The sequence below is a fragment of the Dendropsophus ebraccatus genome, chromosome 2 (assembly GCF_027789765.1).
Source record: "Dendropsophus ebraccatus isolate aDenEbr1 chromosome 2, aDenEbr1.pat, whole genome shotgun sequence".
In the NCBI taxonomy this organism is placed as follows: Eukaryota; Metazoa; Chordata; class Amphibia; order Anura; family Hylidae; genus Dendropsophus; species Dendropsophus ebraccatus.
The window spans coordinates 211,998,925-212,025,264 of NC_091455.1; the positions used below are offsets into that span (position 1 = coordinate 211,998,925).

General features: G+C 47.4%; 1 protein-coding gene across 3 annotated transcripts in view; it reads right to left on the reverse strand.

Annotated features, from left to right (window-relative positions):
• LOC138784926 (probable acyl-CoA dehydrogenase 6) overlaps nt 1-26,340 on the reverse strand; it is a 47,383-nt gene that overhangs the window by 7,883 nt on the left and 13,160 nt on the right. For all 3 annotated transcript variants that reach the window (XM_069960629.1, XM_069960628.1, XM_069960630.1), the window contains exons 4-7: nt 16,569-16,698; nt 9,676-9,782; nt 5,527-5,694; nt 3,450-3,623 (exon numbers count right to left, since the gene is read on the reverse strand). In XM_069960629.1, coding sequence (XP_069816730.1) covers nt 3,450-3,623; nt 5,527-5,694; nt 9,676-9,782; nt 16,569-16,698 — 579 coding nt within the window. The remainder of the gene's footprint in view (nt 1-3,449; nt 3,624-5,526; nt 5,695-9,675; nt 9,783-16,568; nt 16,699-26,340) is intronic.

Here is a 26,340-nt window from a genome sequence, read left to right on the forward strand (position 1 = left end):
CTCCAGTCCTTCCAGTACTTATCAGTTGCTGTATGTCCTGCAGGAAGTGGTGTATTCTCTCCAGTCTGACACAGACTGTCCAGAGCAGCAGCAAATCCCCATAGAAAACCTCTCCTGCTCTGGACAGTTCCTGACATGGACAGAGGGGGCAGCAGAGAGCACTGTGTCATACTGGAGAGAATACACTACTTCCTGCAGGACATACAGCAGCTGATAAGTACTGGAAGACTGGAGATTTTTGAATAGAAATAAATTACAAATCTATATAACTTTATGAAATCAGTTGATTTGAAAGAATTTTTTTTTTTTGCTGAACTACCCCTTTAATGCTGAGCTGTCTGGGTGTGCCCGGCCGTCTGCACATAAGTGGTGGGATCCCTGTCACCTCCGGACATCATGTACCAGATCCTGGGTTCTCACAGGATGCTCGGCCCTGTCTCTCTGTGACGCTGTGCCCTTTAGGACGTCTTATTTCTTCATATTTCTCCTACTTAATCAGCCAGCTATTCCCTGGTCGCTGACAGCTCAGTGTAACGCCAGCCGTACGCGTCATTGCTAGAAACACCAGGCTCCTATTTATATCCCACCTGCCGGAGGAAACCACAGAGTCTCCCGATTCCTGGGAATTATTAGCAAATGTCGGATATTTCTCGTGTAGAAGAAGATTTGGAAAATGACATTTTTGAGCAAGGGTCGTCCTATTGGCTTCAGTGTAAAACAAATACCCTGTTTCCCCAAAAATAAGACAGTCTCTTCTCATGTCACAACAGGGACACAGCATATGGTATGGTGGCTTCCAGCCACCAGGGGGAGCTCACTGCAGCACACTCGTACAGCACAGCAGGGACACAGCATATGGTATGGTGGCTTCCAGCCACCAGGGGGAGCTCACTGCAGCACACTCGTACAGCACAGCAGGGACACAGCATATGGTATGGTGGCTTCCAGCCACCAGGGGGAGCTCACTGCAGCACACTCGTACAGCACAGCAGGGACACAGCATATGGTATGGTGGCTTCCAACCACCAGAGGGAGCTCACTGCAGCACACTCGTACAGCACAGCAGGGACACAGCATATGGTATGGCGGCTTCCAGCCACAAGGAGGAGCTCACCACAGCACACTCGTACAGCACAGCAGGGACACAGCATATGGTATGGCGGCTTCCAGCCACCAGGGGGAGCTCACTGCAGCACACTCGTACAGCACAGCAGGGACACAGCATATGGTATGGTGGCTTCCAGCCACCAGGGGGAGCTCACTGCAGCACACTCATACAGCACAGCAGGGACACAGCATATGGTATAGCGGCTTCCAGCCACCAGGAGGAGCTCACCACAGCACACTCGTACAGCACAGCAGGGACACAGCATATGGTTTGGTGGCTTCCAGCCACCAGGGGGAGCTCACTGCAGCACACTCGTACAGCACAGCAGGGACACAGCATATGGTATGGCGGCTTCCAGCCACCAGGAGGAGCTCACCACAGCACACTCGTACAGCACAGCAGGGACACAGCGTATGGTTTGGTGCCTTCCAGCCACCAGGAGGAGCTCACCGCAGCACACTCGTACAGCACAGCAGGGACACAGCATATGGTATGGTGGCTTCCAGCCACCAGGGGGAGCTCACCGCAGCACACTCGTACAGCACAGCAGGGACACAGCATATGGTATGGTGGCTTCCAGCCACCAGGGGGAGCTCACTGCAGCACACTCGTACAGCACAGCAGGGACACAGCATATGGTATGGCGGCTTCCAGCCACCAGGGGGAGCTCACTGCAGCAAACTCGTACAGCACAGCAGGGACACAGCATATGGTATGGCGGCTTCCAGCCACCAGGGGGAGCTCACTGCAGCACATTTGTACAGCACAGCAGGGACACAGCATATGGTATGGTGGCTTCCAGCCACCAGGGGGAGCTCACTGCAGCACACTCGTACAGCACAGCAGGGACACAGCATATGGTATGGCGGCTTCCAGCCACCAGGAGGAGCTCACCACAGCACACTCGTACAGCACAGCAGGGACACAGCGTATGGTTTGGTGCCTTACAGCCACCAGGGGGAGCTCACTGCAGCACACTCATACAGCACAGCAGGGACACAGCACATGGTATGGCGGCTTCCAGCCACCAGGAGGAGCTCACCACAGCACACTCGTACAGCACAGCAGGGACACAGCATATGGTTTGGTGGCTTCCAGCCACCAGGGGGAGCTCACTGCAGCACATTTGTACAGCACAGCAGGGACACAGCATATGGTATGGTGGCTTCCAGCCACCAGGGGGAGCTCACTGCAGCACACTCGTACAGCATAGCAGGGACACAGCATATGGTATGGCGGCTTCCAGCCACCAGGAGGAGCTCACCACAGCACACTCGTACAGCACAGCAGGGACACAGCGTATGGTTTGGTGCCTTACAGCCACCAGGGGGAGCTCACTGCAGCACACTCGTACAGCACAGCAGGGACACAGCATATGGTATGGCGGCTTCCAGCCACCAGGAGGAGCTCACCACAGCACACTCGTACAGCACAGCAGGGACACAGCATATGGTTTGGTGGCTTCCAGCCACCAGGGGGAGCTCACTGCAGCACACTCGTACAGCACAGCAGGGACACAGCATATGGTATGGCGGCTTCCAGCCACCAGGAGGAGCTCACCACAGCACACTCGTACAGCACAGCAGGGACACAGCGTATGGTTTGGTGCCTTCCAGCCACCAGGAGGAGCTCACCACAGCACACTTGTACAGCACAGCAGGGACACAGCGTATGGTTTGGTGCCTTCCAGCCACCAGGGGGGGGCTCACCGCAGCAAAATAGGGACACAGCGTACAGTATGGTGGCTTCCAGCCACCAGGGGGAGCTCACCACAGCATACTCGTACAGCACAGCAGGGACACAGCGTATGGTGGCTTCCAGCCACTAGGGGAGCTCACCGCAGCACACTCATATGGCACAGCAGGGTCAGAGCCTATGGTGTGGCAGCTTCTGGTCACCAGGGAGAACTCACCACAGCACGCTCGTACAGCACAGCAGGCACAGTGTACGGTATGGCGGCTTCCATGCTCCAGGGGGCGCACACCACAGCACTTACAGCACAGCAGGGACAGAGCATATGGTATGGCAGCTTCTGGCCACCAGGTGGAGCTCACCACAGCATGCTTGTACAGCACAGCAGGGACTCTGTACATAAAAGTGACAGCCACGGAAGGGAACATTGGGGTTGGCGGCAGGTGATGGTTGTACATAACCGCTAAAGCGTTGGCTGTCCAGGCATGATGGGGATTGTAGTTTTGCGACAGCTGAAGGGCCGAAGGTTCCCCATCGCTGGTCTGGCAGCCGCTTACCCCCTTTTCCTTCTTTTGATAATGAATGCACGCTAAGCCGAGCGGAGTGTGCGCGTCTACAGGGGGATCAGGGAGGAATCCTATCTACTCACCATTAGCCACTCCCCACATTCTCTCCTCCTGGAACTGCAGCATCTGATAGATGAACCCCATTCCTTCCTCGCCGATCAGATATTTACTGGGTACCCGGACGTCCTCGAAAAATATCTGAGCCGTGTCCGACGACTTCATGCCCATTTTGTCAATCTTCTTTGTGACATGGACACCTGAGAAGGAGAACAAAGTATTACAATGTGAATGTATTTCCTGCTGCGTATATGGCTCCAACACATACAGCGGTGCTGGGACTGTAGGTTATAGTCAGGTGTATGATGGACCAGTTATACCAGATATCTGGTAAAGGGGTGCTCCAGAGATGATTCTTAAAGGGGTACTCCGTAGAATATTCTTAAAGATGTCAGAAGGTTATACAGATTTGTAAATTACTTCTATTTAAAAATCTCTAGTTTTCCAGTACTTATCAGCTGCTGTATGTCCTGCAGGAATCTTACTGTGTTCCTGAGGTTTGGGATCACACACTACCTGATATTGTACATTTCCAGGAAATGTGTCATCAAGAATTAACCTGACAAAATACTGATGAGACGTATGAACACTGAAATTGTCAGATACTGGGAGACCATAGACAGGATGGTCATGTGGTCTTCAGCGTCATGGCCGTATCAGTGTCCCGTTATACATGAGTTATCTTTAGTTATGTCATATGTTGCGGTGAGCGGCAGAACACAATGCGGCACAGACCTTAGAACAAGCGTCTTCTATTAGCGCTCCGGACGTGAGGGATTAATATGTCACTCATTGGACACAGGTGAAACCTGGCAGTAACCCATTGTTCTCCAATAGGAAGTGTGATAGAATTTTGAACAATGTAGCTCCATTTTATTCCCTAATATAATGTACCCTTATTTATAGAAAAAGATAATGCTCCAAACGGATTGCTTCCCCCTGCTGGTGAAATGATGTGGGTACTCTGCCCCCTGCTGGTGTGATGATGTGGGTACTCTGCCCCCTGCTGGTGTCATGATGTGGGTACTCTGCCCCCTGCTGGTGTGATGATGTGGGTACTCTGCCCCCCTGCTGGTGTAATGATATGGGTACTCTGCCCCCTGCTGGTGTGATTATATGGGTAAACTGGCCCCTGCTGGTGTGATGATGTGGGGAGGAAACACTGCCCCCTGCTGGTGTGAGGATGTGGGGAGGACACACTGCCCCCTGCTGGTGTGAAGATGGGGGTACACTGCCCCTTGCTGGTGTGATAATGTAGGAAGACACACTACCCCCTGCTGGTGTGATTATGTAGGAGAACACACTGCCCCCTGCTGGTGTGATGATGTGGAGGACACATTGCCCCCTGCTGGTGTGATGTGCTGAGGACACACTGCCCCCTGCTGGTGTGATAATGTAGAACACCACACTGCCCCCTGCTGGTGTGATGTGGGGAGGACACACTGCCCCCTGCTGGTGTGATGATGTGGGGAGGACACACTGTCCCCTGCTGGTGTGATGATGTGGGTACACTGCCCCCTACCAGTGTGATGATGTGGGGAGGACACACTGCCCCCTGCTGGTGTGATGATGTGGGGAGGACACACTGCCCCCTGCTGGTGTGATGATGTGGGGAGGACACACTGCCCCCTGCTGGTGTGATGATGTGGGGAGGACACACTGCCCCCTGCTGGTGTGATAATGTATGAAGGACACACTGCCCCCTGCTGGTGTGATGATGTGGGGAGGACACACTGCCCCTGCTGGTGTGATGATGTGGGGAGGACAAATAATAGATGGGTGGGAGGTCTGAATGCTGGGAGTTCCAATAATCAGGAAAATGCTATATCAGTCAGTGTCATAGGCTTAGATGGAATAAAGCAGCATGAGGCATGTCCTACTGCCCCTACAGTCACACTCCCCCTAGATGTCGGGAATGGGGGGCTGGGGTCACCTTTACTGCTGATCAGTGGGGAATCCTGCAAATAGACCCCAATAGTTTCAGAACTTATCACCTACCCAGTCAAAATGTGATCTTGTGGTTGGAATACCCCTTTAAGCACTAGGTATCTTCTATAGAGAACAAGGTACACGATACATAAGGTTCTAGCAGAATGAACTTACCGGGGGTCTTCATCGGGAGACATATGAGTGACTTGTTTTTGTGAGGGGGTCCGCCGCTGGTGTTTGTAAGAAGACACATCCAGTCGGCCTGGCAGCCATTAGTGATCCACATCTTGCTGCCATTGATGATGTAATCGTCTCCCTTCTTCTCGGCTTTGGTCTTAAGACCTTTAGAGGAAAAATACTAATTAGAATGAGAAAATCACAATTACTGATGGTCACAGGATGGACCCAAACACCCCGTGCTACGTCTACTGTGTCCAACTGCTGAGCGTTTAGAGTTCCTCCGAAAGTCGGGAGCAGAGAGGAATGTGTATTTTGCCACCGGGGGGGGGGTTCGGGTCAGCCGACATATGGAGTCGGAGGGAGATGGAGATTGTGTGGGGAACGTGGACCTGAACCTGCCCAATGCTAGAGAGGGGACATGTGAAGCCTGGACTAACTTACCTATGGTGAGGTGGATCTAAGACGGAGTTGGTAGTGAACTGGGAAGGGATAAAAGTGACTTGGGGCTTGGGGGGAAGTCATGGTGTGTCGCTTTTATCACTCCCAACTCCCGTGGACAACCTCGCCTGTGTCGCTGTGAAGGACCTGATATGTACCTTGAAGGTTGTCGAGTAGAGATGGGCAAACCTCAAGAAAATCTCGAGCATGCTCTGGCCGATCTATATCAGAGCGTGCGGCATTCAGTGGCTGAAGAAGTTGGATGCTGCTTGGAAAACATGGATACAGACATAGGCCATAGGCTGTATCCATGTTTTCCAGAACTCCCTAGGACTACATCAACTTTTTCAGCCACTGGTGATCGAAAGCTGCAAGCTTGGGTTCAGACCAACCAGAGCGTGCTCGAGATTCGCTCATCTCTATTGTCTAGCAAGGCTTGAAAAGTGTTGTTGGAGTAGATGGTGAGGTTTCATTGGAGTAGATGGTGAGGCTTCATTGGAGTAGATGGTGAGGCTTCCTTGGAGTAGATGGTGAGACTTTATTGGAGTAGATGGTGAGGCTTCCTTGGAGTAGATGGTGAGGCTTCATTGGAGTGGATGGTGAGGCTTCATTGGAGTAGATGGTGAGGCTTCATTGGAGTAGATGGTGAGGCTCTATTGGAGTAGATGGTGAGGCTTCATTGGAGTAGATGGTGAGGTTTCATTGGAGTAGATGGTGAGGTTTCATTGGAGTAGATGGTGAGGCTTCATTGGAGTAGATGGTGAGGCTTCCTTGGAGTAGATGGTGAGGCTTCCTTGGAGTAGATGGTGAGGCTTCATTGGAGTAGATGGTGAGGTTTCATTGGAGTAGATGGTGAGGCTTCATTGGAGTGGATGGTGAGGCTTAATTGGAGTGGATGGTGAGGCTTCATTGGAGTGGATGGTGAGGCTTGTCAGGGGACAGGGGTCCAAAGGAATTAAAGGAATGTTATATTGAGAACATTGAATTCTTCAATATCATATGAGACCAGGAGACCAGGTGGACGGCCACAACAAGGGAAGCACGGAGACTCGAAGACAAACTGCTATTTGGATATTGCGTGTAACAATTAAAGGGGTACTCTGGCGAAAATCTTTTCCTTTTAAATCAACTGGTGTCAGAAAGTTATATAATTTACTTCTATTTAAAAGTCTCCAGTCTTCCCGTACTTATCAGCTGCTGTATGTCCTGCAGGAAGTAGTGTATTTTTTCCAGTCTGACACAGTGCTCTCTGCTGCCACCTCTGTCCATGTCAGGAAGTGTCCAGAGCAGCAGCAAATCCCCATAGAAAACCTCTCCTGCTCTGGACAGTTCCTGACATGGACAGAGGTGGCAGCAGAGAGCACTGTGTCAGACTGGAAAAAATACACTACTTCCTGCAGGACATACAGCAGCTGATAAGTACTGGAAGACTGGAGATTTTTTAAAAAGAAGTTAATTACAAATCTATATAACTTTCCGAAACAAATACACTAGAAAGAAAAGGATTTTCGCCGGAGTACCCCTTTAAGCTTTACAGCCTATTGTGTTATACTTTTTTTTTTTTTCTTTTTAATTCCGTCTCTAGAATTTTCTTTTGACAACTTCTTTAGAAGCGCCTTTGTTGTCTTCAATTTACACTTTGAAACCAGTTGTCGGTGACGTGTCCCAGCCCGGGCTGTAGGCGCTGACAGGCGTCTCTATAGGGACGCAACCTATGTGCCGGCCACCATGTGATGTTCGCATGGGATTGATTGCTTGTCACCGCAGAGTCTCAGTCACTGACCCAAATACTTCTAGCATAAGAGATGACTGTTTAGCTTTCAGCCGCGCGCACATAGCCAGGAGACGGCAGATACAAAGCCGGAGACTGCGGAGCGCGGCGAGGCCGATGGTAATTAGAACGTCTCCATCTACAGCAGAACAAAGCTCCCTCGCACTTCACACAGTCCCCTGATCAATCTCCATGCAGAGAGCCAGAGACCGGCTGCAATCCGTATGACGGGACTTAATTAAAACGGGATTCTTCTTTATTCTGGAGATCCACCCTCCCCTCCCACATCGAACTAAACTGCGGCACTTAAAGAATGCAAATAACTTCTCAACCATCTGACTGACGAATGGTCGTAGTGTGCAAATCACTATAGGAGTCTGCCGTAGCTGGTGGAAGCAGGGGCGTAACAACTACTGTAGCTGCCATAGCGTCCACTACGGGGCCCACCACATCAGGGGGCACTTCCCTGCAATACTCCTCCTGAGCTCTCATCATACTACCCAGGCCAACCATGGGGGACACTATGTACTGGGGGTACGATACTAGGGGAGAGGCCTATATTGGGGGACACTATCTAAAGGGGGGCTAACCAGGCGAGATGCCTACCATGGGGGACACTAGGGGAGATGCCTACTATGGGGGACACTAGGGGAGATGTTTACCATGGGGGTCACTAGGGGAGATGCCTACCATGGGGGTCACTAGGGGAGATGTTTACCATGGGGGACACTAGGGGAGATGCCTACCATGGGGGACACTAGGGGAGATGTCTACCATGTGGGACACTAGGGGAGATGTCTACCATGTGGGACACTAGGGGAGATGCCTACTATGGTAGACACTAGGGGAGATGTTTACCATGGGGGTCACTAGGGGAGATGCCTACCATGGGGGTCACTAGGGGAGATGCCTACTATGGGGGACACTAGGGGAGAGGTTTACTATGGGGGACACTAGGGGAAATGTCTACCATGGGGGACACTATCTAAGGGGGTACCAGGGGAGCATGGCAAACATCTCCCCAGGTAACACCCCCCCCCCCCCCCCTTAGATATTGCCCTATGTACAAGGGGGTAGGATACTATGGGAAAAGCCTATTTTGGGGGACACTATCTAAAGGGAGGGGGGGGTACCCGGGGATATGCCTACCATGGGGGACATTAGGGCAGATGCCTACAATGGGGGACACTAGGGGAGATGCCTACCATAGGGGACACTAGGGGAGATGCCTACAATGGGGGACACTAGGGGAGATGTATACCATGGGGACACTAGGGGAGATGTCTACCATGGGGGACACTAGGGGAGATGACTACAATGGGGGACACTAGGGGAGATGTATACCATGGGGACACTAGGGGATATGCCTAACATATGTTATATACGGGGCTGGAGGGGGTTGCCATGGGGCCCTTTCTAGTTATGCCGCTGCGTGGAAGGGCGGACAAACGTTCATTCTTTGAGTGGAGGCGCAAGAGAAATCCCATTGAAGAACTAGGAGAGGCAGAATTTCGGGGGGAATCCTCAGTGAGGACTCCGCTCGTAAATTCAGCCTCTTTTACTCAGTGTGCAAGGGCCCTATCAGGAAAGGCTATTTAGCTCACAGAGCATTGGCTAAACCCATTGTACACAGTCTATGCCATACTCTGTAAGCTATAAATCCTTGTCTGATACAATGTAACAAATCGGCAGAGAAATTTGTGTAGCTGCTGATAGAAACATAGAAAACTGTCGGCAGAAAAAGACCACTGGGTTCATCTATTCCGCCCATTTCATAATGTATTAAGCTCACTGAGCATTGCTCAGCTATAGCAGTCTGACCACCAGCTATAGCAGTCATTCATTGATGATATGGATTGCTGGATGGACATCGTAGCCTCCGTACCCTATAGCGGTGTCATTCGCCTCCTGGATCTCACTACGTTATTACCTACTTGCCACATCAGATCCGGCTCCACTCTCGCTGACTCCCAGACAGGCCACGAAGTCTCCAGCTATAGTCGGCACCAAGAACTGACGCTTCAATTCATCGCTGCCAAACCTTGACGAAAAGAAGAAATAGAACAGAATCAGAAAAGACTATATACTATATACCGCAATAACAGGGGTGATGTGCACCCTGTGTGGTCCCGCATGGCTCCCCAGCCGCCCCTGATGAAGTAGGGAAGGCAACACAAAGTGTCATGCTAACGTTTCAGAGTAAATATGCGATGTCCCAGCTTCCCACTGCCTGAATCTTATTCATGCTGCCTGTGGCTTAAGCAGCATGAAACAGGTGACGGGTTCCCTTAAAGCCATGCTTCCTTTCTGCTTTTATATGGGTCATATTGGCTGGTAGGAACGCTCTTTGCTAATAATTGTCCTATATAAATTGGCCGGTGATCAGCTGATTAGTTCTGATGGATCTTTTGTACAACCAGTAAAATCCCTGCTATTTGCCTGCACCTCCTTCCACGTTATTATGCGGCCGACTAAGATTACATTAATGTTCCCGGCTGCACAATTTATCAAGCCTTGTAAAATTTGTGGAAATAATTGTTTCAGTGCCGGTCTCAGTGTCAGCACTAGTCTAACCACCAGTTTCAGCACCCTTCTCAGCATCGGTCTCAGCACCAGTTTCTGCACTGGTTTTAGGGCCGGTCTCAGCGCCATTTTCAGCCCCTGTTTCAGCCCCAGTCTAAGCACCTCTCTCAGCATCAGGCTCTGCGCCAGTCTCAATGACGGTCTCAGTGCCGTTATCAGCACCAGTCTAAACACAGTTTCAGCACCAGTCTCAGCGCCAGTTTTAGCACCCATTTCAGCATTTGCCTCAGCACCAGTTTCAGTGCCGGTCTCAGTGATGTTCTCACCGCCAGTCACGGCGCCAGTTTCAGCACCTTTTTCAGCCCCAGTCTCACCACCATTCTTAGTGTCAGTCTCAACACCAGTTTCAGCACCTTTCTCAGCACCAGTTTCAGCACCAGTTTCAGCACCGATCTCAGCACCAGTTTCAGCACCAGTCTCAGCCCCAGTCTCAGCACCGATCTCAGCACCAGTTTCAGCACCAGTCTCAGCACCGATCTCAGCACCAGTTTCAGCACCAGTTTCAGCACCAGTCTCAGCACCAGTTTCAGCACCTTTCTCAGCCCCAGTCTCAGCACCATTCTTAGTGTCAGTCTCACCACCAGTTTCAGACCATTAAAATTCATCGTTTTACTTCATTAAACCTGAAGCCGTGAAGCGCCGTCATTCTGGCTCCTGTGGTCCCCGCCTACCCCGAGGATCCGACACTTCATCTACCATTCTCCATTCCCTGATCTCCTGGCTTGGGATCTCGGCATCTACCCTTGGAGCCTGGCTGCTACGGCTACTACCTCTCTCTTCACTGTGCATACAGGTGTTGTATTCTTAGCACAACACCATCAGGTGAGCAGTTTTATTATCAGCTTGTTCGACCTACAATCTGTTGTTTACGTTATCACCCTATGGCGCCCTTTCCACTTTTTTAGCCCTACTCACCACCAGTTTCAGCACCTTTCTCAGCACCAGTTTCAGCACCAGTTTCAGCACCGATCTCAGCACCAGTTTCAGTCTCAGTCTCAGTCTCAGTCTCAGCACCAGTTTCAGCACCGATCTCAGCACCAGTTTTAGCCCCAGTCTCAGCCCCAGTCTCAGCCCCAGTCTCAGCCCCAGTCTCAGCCCCAGTCTCAGCCCCAGTCTCAGCCCCAGTCTCAGCCCCAGTCTCAGCCCCAGTCTCAGCCCCAGTCTCAGCCCCAGTCTCAGCCCCAGTCTCAGCCCCAGTCTCAGCCCCAGTCTCAGCCCCAGTCTCAGCCCCAGTCTCAGCCCCAGTCTCAGCCCCAGTCTCAGCCCCAGTCTCAGCCCCAGTCTCAGCCCCAGTCTCAGCCCCAGTCTCAGCCCCAGTCTCAGCCCCAGTCTCAGCCCCAGTCTCAGCCCCAGTCTCAGCCCCAGTCTCAGCCCCAGTCCCAGTCTCAGCCCCAGTCTCAGCCCCAGTTTAAGCACCTTTCTCAGCCCCAGTCTCAGCAAAAGTCTCAGCACCAGTTTCAGCACCTTTCTCAGCACCGATCTCAGCACCAGTCTCAGCACCAGTTTCAGCACCTTTCTCATGGTCAGTCTTAGGGCTAGTGTCAGGTTGGGCCCTAAATCTTGTCATTGTCTAGCAAGAAGATAAACGTGATACTAAGTGACCCAGAGTTCTAGAAAGGAGTAAATTCGATTACTAAATCTGCCCCATTGTTATTTGTATTTAGTCCATTTACCTGTAAAGCTCCTGTATATCCAGAATGATATAAATTATTCCAATATACATCCCAATAACAATATTGGTAAAGTTTAACAAAAGATACACATATGACGTCTTGTAGCAGTTGTGCAACGAGAAGTGTGGCCCTAGGGCAGGGACGGGAACGAGAACGAGTAGTGTGGCCCTAGGGCAGGGACGGGAACGAGAAGTGTGGCCCTAGGGCAGGGACGGGAACGAGAACGAGTAGTGTGGCCCTAGAGCAGGGAACCTTTGGCCCAACAGCTGTTGCAAAACTACAACTCCCATCATGCCTGGATGGGAATTGTAGTTTTGCAACAGCTGGAGGACCAGAGGTTCCCCGCCCCTGCCCTGGGATAATGCAATATATTCAAGTCTCATTTGTTACAATGTAACAACTGACAGCAAAAAAACAAAAAGCTCCTTACGAAGTAAAAAAGGTACAAGCTAATGATCTCACCCCGTCACATATTAGCTGAGCCCTTGGATTTTATATATAATTTTTTGCATAAGTGAAAACAGGGGGAAAAAAAGTAATTTTCACTTACTCGGCAGTGTCATTGGTATTATGCAAATTACATTACAGATCTGACCTTTAAAATAAGTGAAGGGACGGATAACGTCTAAATTAGAGGATCAGACTTCTCGTCTCCTTCCCGAGGACCTGCATTACGGAGATGGAGATGATGGGGGGTGTCATACTGTGTATCATCCCAGAACATCTTCAATTTATTTTCACATTTACAAATTCTTTGTGGCTCGTAAATTAACTAGCTGCACGGACAATAGAGAAGAACTATTATCCTCCGCCGTCTCCGAGCGTTTATTAACAAGCCTGAAACGTTATTATGTTGGCCACAACAATATGCGTGTTGGATCTTGTAATGAAAGATCTGCAGCTTAAGGGAAAAGAAAGTTTACGGGATATAAACTTCACAGGTGGGTGGGGATATATTCATGTAGTGATGTGAAAGGTTATAGGGGGCGGTCCAGCCAGATTGCTGTTATAGGGGGCGGTCCAGACTACACAGCCAGACTGCTGTTATAGGAGGAGCTCCAGACTACACAGCCAGACTGCTGTTATAGGGGGCGGTCCAGAATACACAGCCAGACTGCTGTTATAGGGGGCGGTCCAGAATACACAGCCAGACTGCTGTTATAGGGGGCGGTCCAGACTACACAGCCAGACTGCTGTTATAGGAGGAGCTCCAGACTACACAGCCAGACTGCTGTTATAGGGGGCGGTCCAGAATACACAGCCAGACTGCTGTTATAGGGGGCGGTCCAGAATACACAGCCAGACTGCTGTTATAGGGGGCGGTCCAGAATACACAGCCAGACTGCTGTTATAGGGGGCGGTCCAGAATACACAGCCAGACTGCTGTTATAGGGGACTCCAGACTACACATCCTGACTGCTGTTATAGGGGGCTCCAGACTACACAGCCAGACTGCTGTTATAGAGGGGTTACAGACTACACAGACAGACTGCTCTTATAGAGGAACTCCATACTACACAGCCAGACTGCTGTTATAGGGGGCTCCAGAATACACAGCCAGACTGCTGTTATAGGGGGCGGTCCAGAATACACAGCCAGACTGCTGTTATAGGGGACTCCAGACTACACATCCTGACTGCTGTTATAGGGGGCTCCAGACTACACAGCCAGACTGCTGTTATAGAGGGGTTGCAGACTACACAGACAGACTGCTCTTATAGAGGAACTCCATACTACACAGCCAGACTACTGTTATAGGCGGAGGTCCAGACTACATAATCAGACTGCTAATATAGGAGGCGCTCTAGACTATTCAGACAACTCTGCAATTACTTCAGTTGTGAAGAAATGTAATGTGTAATATAATAACATAGAAGCTGGTAATTCTATAGTGCTGTTCCAATACTGAATAGTTTTAAAAACATATAAGGCGGATTGCGAGGAGTCTTCATAGCCCCCGCAGCAGAGGAATGGAGCAATCTCTTTAATGAAGCAAAACAATCTCTTTACTTACAGGACATCATTACTCAGTTGGCTGTTTGGGCCGTCTCCCGCGGGCAGGCTTTATAGAATATCATTACTGGTAAGATGGGCATTTTCAGAGACTAGCAGCCTGGCATAAATCCCAAGCCATAGACCTGATTGATTTCCTTGGGAACCAAACAGCAAGTGCTGATATATGAGCAGCTGCGGCAATGGTTTTAATAATTCAATAAATGAGCCAAATAAAAAGTCCTGTCCTGAGGTCGTAAAGGATAGCTCCTCTTCTTATTACACGTGGGATGTGCCATCGTTTTTTAAGTTACTGCAGAGATAGTCGTGTGGTGACTGGGGGTCAATGATATAGTCTGTGTTCAATGTGTACAGAGGTTCCTGGTGGTCTTTAGTATTATGCAAGTTCATGGTGGTCAGAGGTCCCATGTGGTGTATGGTAGAATGAAAGTTCATGGTCACAGGTCCCTGAGGTCAACAATATAGTCAGTGTTCATGGTGGTCTATGGCATTATCAGTGTTCTTGGTGGTCAAAGCTCCCTGGGGGTCTTTGGTATTACGAGAGTTCATGGTGGTCAGAGGTCCCATGTGGTGTATGGTATAATGAAAGTTTATGGTAGTCAGAGGTCATTGATATAGTCAGTGTTCATGGTGGTCTACGGTATTATCACTGTTCTTGGTGGTTAGTGCTCCCTGGTGGTCTTTGGTATTAGGAAAGATATTGGTGGTCAAAGTTGAATGGTGGTCAGAGGTCCCTAAGGTCAACAATATAGTCTGTGTTCATGGTGGTCGATGATATTATCAGTATTCTTGGTGGTCTGATCTTCCTGGTGTTATTACGAGAGTTCATGGTGGTCAGAGGTCCCTGGTGGTGTTTGGTATAATGAGAGTTCATGGTGGTAAGACTTCCCATGTTGTGTATGGTAAAATGAAGGTTTATGGTGGTCAGAGGTCCCATGTGGTGTACGGTATAATGAAAGTTTATGGTGGTCAGAGGTCCCTGAGGTCAATGATATAAATAGTGTTCATGGTGGTCTATGGTATTATCAGTGTCCAAGGTGTACTGGGGGTCCCTGGTGGTCTTTGAAATCACAACAGTTCATGGTGGTCACAGGTCCTTGAGGTCAATGATATAGTCAGTATTCATGGTGGTCTATGGTATTATCACTGTTCTTGGTGGTCAGAGCTCCCTGGTGGTCTTTGGTATTAGAAAAGATAATGGTGGTCAATGTTACCATGTGGTGTATGGTATAATGAAAATTTATGGTGGTCAGAGGTCCCTGAGGTCAACAATATAGTGTTGATGGTGGTCTATGATATTATCAGTTTTCTTGGTGGTCAGAGCTCCCTGGTGTTATTACGAGAGTTCATGGTGGTCAGAGGTCCCTGTGGTGTTTGGTATTACAAAAGTTCATGGTGGTCAGAAGTCCCATGTGGTGTATGGTTTAATAAAAGTTTATGGTGGTCAGAGGTTCCTGAGGTCAATGATATAGTAAGTACTCATGGTGGTCTATGGTATTATCAGTATCCAATGTGTACTGGGAGTCCCTGGTGGTCTTTGAAATTACAAGAGTTCATAGTGGTCACAGGTCCCTGAGGTCAATGATATAGTCAGTGTTGATGGTGGTCTATGGTATTATCAGTGTTCTTGGTGGTCAGAGTTCCCTGGTGGTCTTTAGTATTACGAGAGTCCGTGGTTAGGGGACCCGATGGCCAATAATATAATCAGCATTCATGGTGGTCTAAGGTATTCATGGTGGTCAAGAATATAATAAGTTTTCATGGGTGTCAGAGGTCCCCGGTGGTCAATGATATAGTAAGTGTTCATGTTAGTCTATCGTATTATCAGTGTTCTTGGTGGTCAGAGCTCCCTGGAGGTCTTTGGTATTACGAGAGTTCATGGTGGTCAGAGGTCCCATGTGGTGTATGGTATAAGGAAAGTTTATGGTGGTCAGAGGTCTCTGAGGTCAATGATATGATGAGTTTTCTTGGGTGACAGAGGTCCCCGTTGGTCAATAATGAAAGAAGTGTTCATGATGGTCTGTGGTGTTCATAGTGGTCAGAGGTCCCTGGTGGTCAATGATATATGGAGTTTTCATAAAGGTCAAAGGTCTCTGGTGGTCAGTGGTATAATGACTGTCCATGGTGTCCTTTATGAGGACTAATCCATTATGCCTAGTGACAATCCAGTAGTTGATGAGCCTTGATAGTCCAATAAAAGCCACATTACTAAGGGTCCTTTTAGACGGCCTGTTTTGCCGCTGTCTACGGAGTGAAGATCAGAGAGAGAGCAGCACTCAATTGCAGTGCCTTTACACGACACAACTAATTGAGTGGCCAGGCTTCTCAAAAGATGTGATCAGCTGATCAGTGGGCTTTTTCCCAATCCTCGGCTGATTGGTGACACTCTTACATCGGGCAAATTAGAGTTTCTAGCAACATGATTATTGGCCCGCATATAAGGGCCCTGACAATCATTGGCCTGTTTATAAGGGCCCTAACTAATGCCTCCTTTTTGTATACTCTTTTAATCACAGGATGAAATTGTAGAGACAGGTCTCCTGTAACAATGATAATACCTGGTGAGTGCTGGTGTAGCCATATCAGACTGAACTCCTATGGCCATGGGAATGCCACCACAGTTGATATTTCCAAGCTCTTCTGCGATTGCTATGCTATAGGAGAAGTCCAACCCCATTCCGCCATATTCTATAAAACAAAAACAATGACAACATTTTCTAGACCTTATAAGTAAGTCAAGTCTTGAAAGCTACATAAAGGCCCCTGGTGTCCTATACATGGAACGCTTTGCTGTGTCTTAATACATTGTGAACATTGAATAAAAATTAAAAAAAAAGCAAACAATTCTCCAATATGTTCCTAGTGTCTTGGTTGGAGGTTGTTTGTGGTCTCCAGCCAAGTTGGTATGGAGGGGCGCCAAGGGTAATCCTCTGGTTTGTGTAGTTTTTGTAGTATGGGGAACTATTTTGGTCAGTGGGGTTACTTTTTTAGATTGACTAGATTGGCACTTCCCAACGTGAAAAGTTGTCTCCTATCCATATGATAGGAAATAACAGGCAGATCGGCCTCTGACTGCTGGGAGCTCCACCAATCTTGAGAATGGAGGAAAATTGTCCCCCAAATGGAGTATAGCCTTCTGAATACAGCAGTGATGGGCAAACTTGCCAAGTGTTTCCTTGAGTTCCACCGAACCCAAAAGCTTGGCATTTGACTCCCACTGCCTGTAGAAGTTGGATACAGCCCTAGGTCAGCTACACCATCAACTACAGTCTTTTTCCTGAAGGACCCATTATACTTAGTGTTGAGAGAACTTGCTAAAAGTTTGGGTTCTGCAATGTTTGTCAGAACCCAAACACCTATCATCTGGAAAAGTTCGATGCCCTCTAGGGCTGCCAGAAAAACATGGATACAGCCATAGGCCATGACCATGTTTTATGGGACTCTCTAGGGTGGCATCCAACTTCTCCAGATGCCCGGATTTTGGGTTCTGACCAATGTTGCAGAACCCGAACTTTCAGCAAGTTCCCTCAACACTAAATATAATGGGTCCTTCAGGAAAAAGGCTGTAGACGATGGTTCTTCTTCGGATGATTGTTCCAGTTCGGATGAATGTTGCAGAACCTGACCTTTCGGCAAGTTCGCTCAACACTAATTATAAATCGAATGGTTTCATCAAGATTCATTGGAATCCATTTTTTAACTGAAGCTAATGAAGACAGAGCCTAAGGCCTCAAAGCCGTAAAGAGGGACATGGCGTATAAGATGAGAAGCCCCCGGTACATGACACCATATACCGATGCGTGATGTCCAGGTTTGCCATGTATTTATGGTGGATCGCATTGACTCTAGTTCTAATGACACGTCGAGCTGATCTACGCCTTATGGCGCTTCACCATGACTTGTTAGGTTCCTCTTGTGCATATTACGGAATAATTGAAATACACAAAATACAAAAGTTTCTTTGTGGGTGAAAGAAAAAAAAAAGAGAAGGGGTTGCGACATTTTTGCAGAAAATCTGCAGTAAGGAAAATCAGAGTGTGAGGAGAGCGGAGTCGGTCTGATTTCTAATCATCGGCTGGTAGATTGGGGTCGGGTCAGGCGGCCCCGGAGACCTTCTTTTTTTTTGTATTCTTTCTGCTGGAATCAGCGATGCACCTGCTGCCCTGAGCTCCGGACATGAATGAAGATGACAGATCCTGGAGGACCCGGAGATTTAATTAGTCATTTCTAATACGGCTCTCTGTAGACAAGACTTGCCGGTAAATTACAGGGAGACGCGCTGCCAAGACTATAGCGGTATCAAAGCGTTTTGATTGAGATAAGTGACAGAAGGGCTCATGGGATTAACCCTTCGGAATAAAATTTACAGATGTGACACATGTATAGTATGGTGACCTGCAGGGGCGCAACATGTAGCTCCTGGGCCCCCACCTTCCATGTAACATGAAGCTCTGGGGCCCCAGCGCACATTCAGCAACAGGGCCCCCACCTTCCATGTAACATTTGGCAGCTCAATAGGCCTCATTGTTGTGCTCGGCCAAATGGTAAATTATGGTGTAAATTAAGGGAACGTGTCACCTAAATGTTCTTTTACTGATTAGAGTCAGATACTATAAAACTTGTTCTTTTATTCTAATCTGTTTCTATTTTCTGACTGTAATTTTTATTTATTTCATTTTTTGTACACTATGGTGGCGGCCATTTTGCCTGGGCTGTTTTTAACAGCATTTAGTGACATGCTTTACAGCAAGACTCATGGACATAAACGACAATAGACAGACAGTCTCCTAGAGAAGAATGTAAAACATTACTGAGTGCGCTCTGTGACCTATGAAGAGGTCATTCCAAAAGGAGCTGCTATTGTCTCCTCTATCTACTGAAGTCACATGACGCTGCAATGCTGTACAGATCACTTTACAGCAGCCTCCTCCTCCTCAGATACAGCCAGCCAGGGACTTGTTTACATCAGCCGTCTAAGAAGGGAGGGGGGGAGGGGGAGAGAAAGGCTCACTCACAGATTTTTGTGTCTTCAGCAGAAAGCAGCAGCTGAGAACTGGGGGAAGGAGGCTGCATAGATAATAATAAGTATGGAAGGAATCCTTAGTCTCACCATGGGTAGCAACATATCAAACGTTATGTTTGAGCACCCCTCCTGTCCTCAGTTTGGGTGTGGATTTTGCAGCTCCGTTCTATTGAAGTGTATGGAGCTGAATTGTAATACCACACAGGACAGGGGTGGCGCTGTTTTGCAAGTAAGTAGCTGTGCCTTTTTCTTAACCTGGAAAGCCCCTTTAAATCCTCTTCATTTGATGCTTGTTTTCCAGTTTTATCAGCAATTTCTATTTTTTTCTATGTAGTTTCTGTAAATGTCCCCCATAGGCTGTGTGAGTATGATGAGGACGCGATACGGGAAAATTCTCTTCTTTATAAAAGCTTTTAACACAAAAAAAATACAATGTCAGAAAACAATCCTATAGCCTGGCGGAGATTGTATGGGAGATAAAGCAGCTGCTAAGATGCCTGTGAATGTCTTCCCCCGGCGACTAATCCCATAGAAATGGATTCCGGAGATTTCCTAACAGCTGCACAATCGGCAATTCGCAAACTTTTGGATGAAAACAAGATCATTTTTTAATCACGTCGCACAAACACATTTCTGCAGCCTGAGAAAACCGCTTAACAAATGTCAGCGAGCAGCGAGAGCGCGCCCGCAAGGGCCCGAGAGAGAATACAAGAAACAGCCCCCTGAGGATGCCGCTCATTTTGACAGATTTTAGTGCTACAAGTTGTTTGAGGTTTTTTTCTGACATTTTTTGACACATAACATTTTGTTTCATATTAATTTTTTTTATGTAGGAGCAAGAATATTTTTAAAGGGGTATTCCCCTCAAACATATTTTTTGATATGTTGCTGCCCATGGTGAGACTAACAATTCCTTCCATACTTGTTATTATCTATTCAGTCTCCTTCCCCCAGTTCTCAGCTGCTGCTTTCTGCTGAAAACACAAAAATCTGTGTGTGAGCTTTTCTCTCTGCCCCCCCAACAAGTCTCTGGCAGGCTTAATCTGCAACATTGTATCTTCTTTGTAATGCTGGAAGGATTAATCACAGCAAGTTCATTAAGAACTTGGCCTCAGTATTACTCTCCCAGCATTAAAAAGAAGCTACAATGTTGCAGATAAAGCCAGCCAGGGACTTGTTTACATCAGATGTCTCAGAAGGGAGGGGGGAGGAGGGGGAGACAGAGAGAAGTTTACACACAGATTTGTGTCTCTTCAGCAGAAAGCAGCAGCTGAGAACTGGGGGAAGGAGTCTAAATAGATAATAACAAGTATAGAAGGAATTGTTAGTCTCACCATGGGCAGCAACATATCAAAAGTTATGTTTGAGTGGAATACGCTTTTAATTATTATTTTTAATATATATATTTTTAAATCTCTGAACATCAAGAATTAGGTTTATTTATTGTATGAGAATATAGGGGAACAAAACAATGTATTTTTTTTATTTATTTATTTTTTTCATGAAAATTATATTTTTTTTAGTTACTTTTCATTCGAATACTTATTTATCAATTATTTTTATTAAACTTATTTTTTTCTTTGTCTCTTAACTTACTTATATATTATTTTTTTTTATTATACTGCTGAGGAAATCTATTTAGAACTACCTTGGCATGTGAAATACACAAGTAGCTGTTAGGGGTTACATGGGGGGGGGGGGTACCGTAACCAGGGATGACACAGGGCGGCCATGGGGGTCTTTGATGGTCATGGACTGTCTCTTAAAGGGACACTATTTACAAATGGTATGGCAAGAGCCTTATAATTTTTATGGAGAGGGCGGGACTTCCGTTACCTCATGGGTTGCCATGGTGACATCTGTCTATTTAATACTGACAAGCAATAATGCCCCCCTGTAACCCTTTACAGACTCCGTCCTTGTCGCGGCTTCTGGTGTCTTTAAGAAACAACAAGGAGATATTAGATCTCGATGTCACTAAAAAGGTCGGACTGTCAGTAGCGGAAATCATCTCCACTTCACCAGTCTGAAGCCGCGTCGCATCAATCTGCCGCTCCGCAATAATCCAGTGACATGTAAATTACCGCTCATTAACATGAAGGCGAGAAGTGACAAGTCACCGCGCACCGAATACATCAGGAGAATACAAAATATGTCTGTATAACACAGCCCCAGATCTGCGGAGGATATAGGGATAATATACCAGAGTATACAGGGATAATATACCAGAGTATACAGAGATAACACACCAGAGTATACAGGGATAACACACAGGAGTATACAGGGATAACACACCAGAGTATACAGGGATAACACACCGGAGTATACAGGGATAACACACCGGAGTATACAGGGATAACACACCAGAGTATACAGGGATAACACATCGGAGTATACAGGGATAACACACCAGAGTATACAGGGATAACACACCAGAGTATACAGGGATAACACACCGGAGTATACAGGGATAACACACCGGAGTATACAGGAATAACACACCGGAGTATACAGGGATAACACACCGGAGTATACAGGGATAACACACCGGAGTATACAGGGATAACACACCAGAGTATACAGGGATAACACACCAGAGTATACAGGGATAACACACCGGAGTATACAGGAATAACACACCATAGTATATAGAGATAACACACCTGAGGATACAGGGATAACACACTGGAGTATACAGGGATAACACACAGGAGTATACAGGGATAACACACCAGAGTATACAGGGATAACACACCAGAGTATACAGGGATAACACACAGGAGTATACAGGGATAACACACCAGAGTATACAGGGATAACACACTGGAGTATACAGGGATAACACACCAGAGTATACAGGGATAACACACTGGAGTATACAGGGATTACACACAGGAGTATACAGGGATAACACACCGGAGTATACAGGGATTACACACAGGAGTATACAGGGATAACACACCGGAGTATACAGGGATAACACACTGGAGCATACAGTGATAACACACTGGAGTATATAGAAATAACACACCGGAGTATACAGAGATAACACACTGGAGTATATAGAAATAACACACCGGAGTATACAGAGATAACACACTGGAGTATATAGAAATAACACACCGGAGTATACAGAGATAACACACTGGAGTATATAGAAATAACACACCGGAGTATACAGAGATAACACACTGGAGTATATAGAGATAACACACTGCAAAATCTATCAATCTGGACAGTTCCTGACATGGACAGAGGTGGCAGCAGAGAGCACTGTGTCAGACTGGAGAGAACACACCACTTCCTGCAGGACATACAGCAGCTGATAAGTACTGGAAGATTGAAGCTTTTTAAATAAAAGTAAATTAGAAATTTCTGACACCAGTTGATCTGGTGTCTTTACTTTGTATTACCCCTTTAATTTTTTTGTTTATTTATTTATAGGGGTTATCAACATGCCCACATAATATATCAGGGGTGCCATGGGATTAGTCACTCTCCTCTACCATGAAGTGTCCTGGAGCACCAATCACCTGCCCTGGAAGTCAGAGATTACTTATGCTGATCTACACAGGAAGTGCTACATTCAGGAGGTTGCTGATTGGTTGTTTGCTTGCTACTTCCTGTTAGTAGAGCCGCTATGTAAGGACGGTACGCCTCTGCTGTACTGTCATGACCACTGCTGTACTGTCATGTGATCACTACTGTACTGTCATGTGATCACTGCGGTACTGTCATGTGATCACTGCTGTACTGTCATGTGATCACTGCTGTTACGGTCAGTCTTTGTATATGTTATTACTCCGCCAGGCTACTATATCTATATGACGTGTTTGTACGGGATGATTCTCCTTACTTTTTGCCTGTAGATGGTGGTTCTGGTTTATAGTCCTGTATACGGTATATACTACATCATGCGATAATTCATAGTGACAGCTCAGTCTTCCTATACAATGTATGTCTATATGAATTAACGTATCCACCGCTACAATTATCATCTATTAGTCACAGTGCCGGGAGGGTCACGTCCGGAGGACACACACACTAACCCGGGCACCAAAGGCCACAATATGACATTTCCCGCCGAGCTCCTCAGGGAGACGCTTAGGCTACGTTCACACAGAGCAAAAGGAGCGGATTACGCAAGGAAATATTTCCGCCTGAAATCAACTGACGCTGAATTCCGAGCAGAATATAAGCAGAATGTAAGCAGAATCCCTGCGTATTCTGCTAGGAAAGTGTTCAGCTCGTAATCAGCTCTTGACAAATTCAGCGCGGAATACTCGAGGAATCCGCGCTGAATCCGCATGCATTCAGCGCTGAAATTCAGCGAGTATTTGGTGAGTAAACTAGACTATACCAGAACATATACTAGAATCCTCCTCCCCCCCCTTTTCCCCATTTCCGCGCTGATTCAGCGAGTAATTTCCGCTTGTATTACGCTTGTATTCCGCGCTGAATCCGCGCTGAATCCGCGCTGAAACAGAAAATCAGAGCCCCATTGATTTGTATAGGCTTCCGCTAGCGGAAGAATGAACATGTTCATTCTTCTGGCGGAAAGCGGATTAGTTCAGTGCGGAAATTCCACTGTGTGAACTGCAGAGCAGAATTTCCATTCAACACAATTTAAATTAGCTGTGCACCTATTTTAACGGCTAAAATTTCAGCGCTGATTCAGCGCAGAAATTCAGCTGCTTTTGCTCAGTGGGAACGAGCCCTTAATTTCTATAATTATTTCTACTGATTTCATGAAATTGTGAAAACCGTAAAACATGTGCTCAAACCATACAGAGTAACCATCATGGGGGAGCAGAATGTCTCTCATAGACGTTACATCTACTATAATATAGTAGGAGACGCCTGCACCATGTGTTATAACACCTTTAAAGGGGTACTCCGAGAAAAATATTATATATTCAGACTTTTGTTGAAAAATTAACTGGTGTCAGAAATTTATACAGATTTGTAATTTACTTCTATCAAAAAATCTCCAGTCTTCCAGTACTTATCAGCTGTTGTATGTCCTGCAGGAAGTGGTGTATTCTCTCCAGTCTGACACACTGCTCTCTGCTGCCACCTCTGTCCATGTCAGGAACTGTCCAGAGCAGCAGCAAATCCCCATAGAAAACCTCTCCTGCTCTGGACAGTTCCTGACTGATTGTGCATAGTGTATGGATGATGGATGTATAATGGATGGATGAGGGGCCCGCTGAGGCTCTTTTTCCTGAGGGCCCACAAATACGTGTAGCCGGCCCTGCCTCTCCGTCACACCGTCTCTTATTCTGACAGGTGGTGGGTGATGCAGGGACTTCTCGGGGAGCGGGTGCGCTCGCTGTACACATAGTATTACATCTCTATCATATGTTACAGCTGATTTCAGGGACTCTGCACATTGTAGATAACACAGATGAAAGTGAGAAGGTAGAAGAAGAATGATAGCTGGGAGACCGTCCACCGCCCCGTCCTTCACCGCATCCCGCAGTAGATCACACAAAGCAGGTAACACCGGCTGCGACCTGACGCCAAATGGATTTTCCCATCATGCACTAAACACAATAAAGCAAAATCCCGACAACGTGAACGGCAAAGAAATCACTGAGAGAACATCAGAGAGGGACATGACAGCAGGGAGGAAGAAAGCCGACGCGTTTCCAGGCCGGATAACTGCATGGCTGACAGGAGGCTCCGACCTGGCTACAACAAGGAGGTTACAACCCCATCAACTAAGATGACAGTATAGCTATAATATAGGACTGCGCACAACTACAGCTTACAGGAGGTTATACCTGCTGCCACCTCTGTCCATGTCAGGAACTGTCCAGAGCAGCAGCAAATCCCCATAGAAAACCTCTGGACAGTTCCTGACTGATTGTGATTGTGTATAGTGTGTGGATGATGGTGGTGGGTGATGCTCTGGACAGTTCCTGACATGGACAGAGGTGGCAGCAGAGAGCGATGTTTGATGTATATATAACTGAAATGTTAAGTTGGGGGGGGGGGGGTGAGCCTCTACAATAGGTGGCAATTGCTAATTGTCGTTGAGGTCAGAGATAACTCAGATCCCAGGGGGTTTACCACCATATATACCATGGTTAACGGTAACCACAGCATCTAGGTAGTTAGATTCCAGGTGGTGGCCCCCTCTCTTAACCAGTCATCTCATTCCCCCCTTTCATCACATGATGCCATTTAAGATGGTGTCCAGCGGCTTAGTAAAGGCGCTAAGATCATCATCTCAGCAATGGCAATGGGGTGTTTATATAGGTCTATGCATGTGGCCACCTAGTGGTTGTAATGTGAACTGAAGATCCGACCACCTGCGATCTAACACTTAGATAAGAGGCAGAGAACACGTTACTTTTAGTTGGACTATCCCTTTAACGGTAAGGATGGACGCATGTGTGGGCGCACTTCAGTTTGTTTTAGTCGTGAAATACGTTGCTGTTTTTTTTAATTATTATTATTATTTCCCTGATTCAGCCGTCTTCTGTAATTTCTGACCTTTCGCTTCCCATTGTTGTGGAGACAGAATAATTACAGCAATCACCATCATTATTCTACGCGGCGGCGGCGAGTGAGGAGCCGATTAGTTAATCTGATGAGACAACCGCGGGTAATGACGGCCGAATTAACAAGCTTTTATTTTATTATCCGACTTTTATGAAGGTGATCTTTACACCTTGTTGTTTTCTGCATTGTCGGTAATTTACAGGCAATCGTAGCTAATTGCTGCGGCCCACAGTCCCATCGTATTACTGCGCCGTACAGTCACTGCCTTAGTGGATACAAAAATTCTATGTATCTTCATGGCCGTCACAGGTCTGATATAGAGACTCCAATCCAATGCATGGATATAGATGTACAGATACACCAGTCATTAGCATAGCGTGCCTGTCCATTACATGACCCGCACCACTGGTGACTTAGCGGCAATGCAGTCTTCCAGTACATATCAGCTGCTGTGTGTCCTGCAGGAAGTAGTGTATTCTCTCCAGTCTGACACAGTGCTCTTTGCAGCCACCTCTGTCCATGTCAGGAACTGTCCAGAGCAGAAGGATTTGCTGCTGCTCTGGACAGGTCCTGACATGTTCCTGGCAGCAGAGAGCATTGTGTCAGACTGAAAAGAATACACCACTTCCTGCAGGACATACAGCAGCTGATAAGCAATTGACAAAAAAAAACAATTCTTTAGAGTGCCCCTTTAAGGTGTTAGAGGCATCTCCCTGGTAACAGACTACAGGCGAACCCTGTGTAGTCTGATCCCTTTGTTATACACTTATCTGTCCATCCTATACTTCTTTTTAATA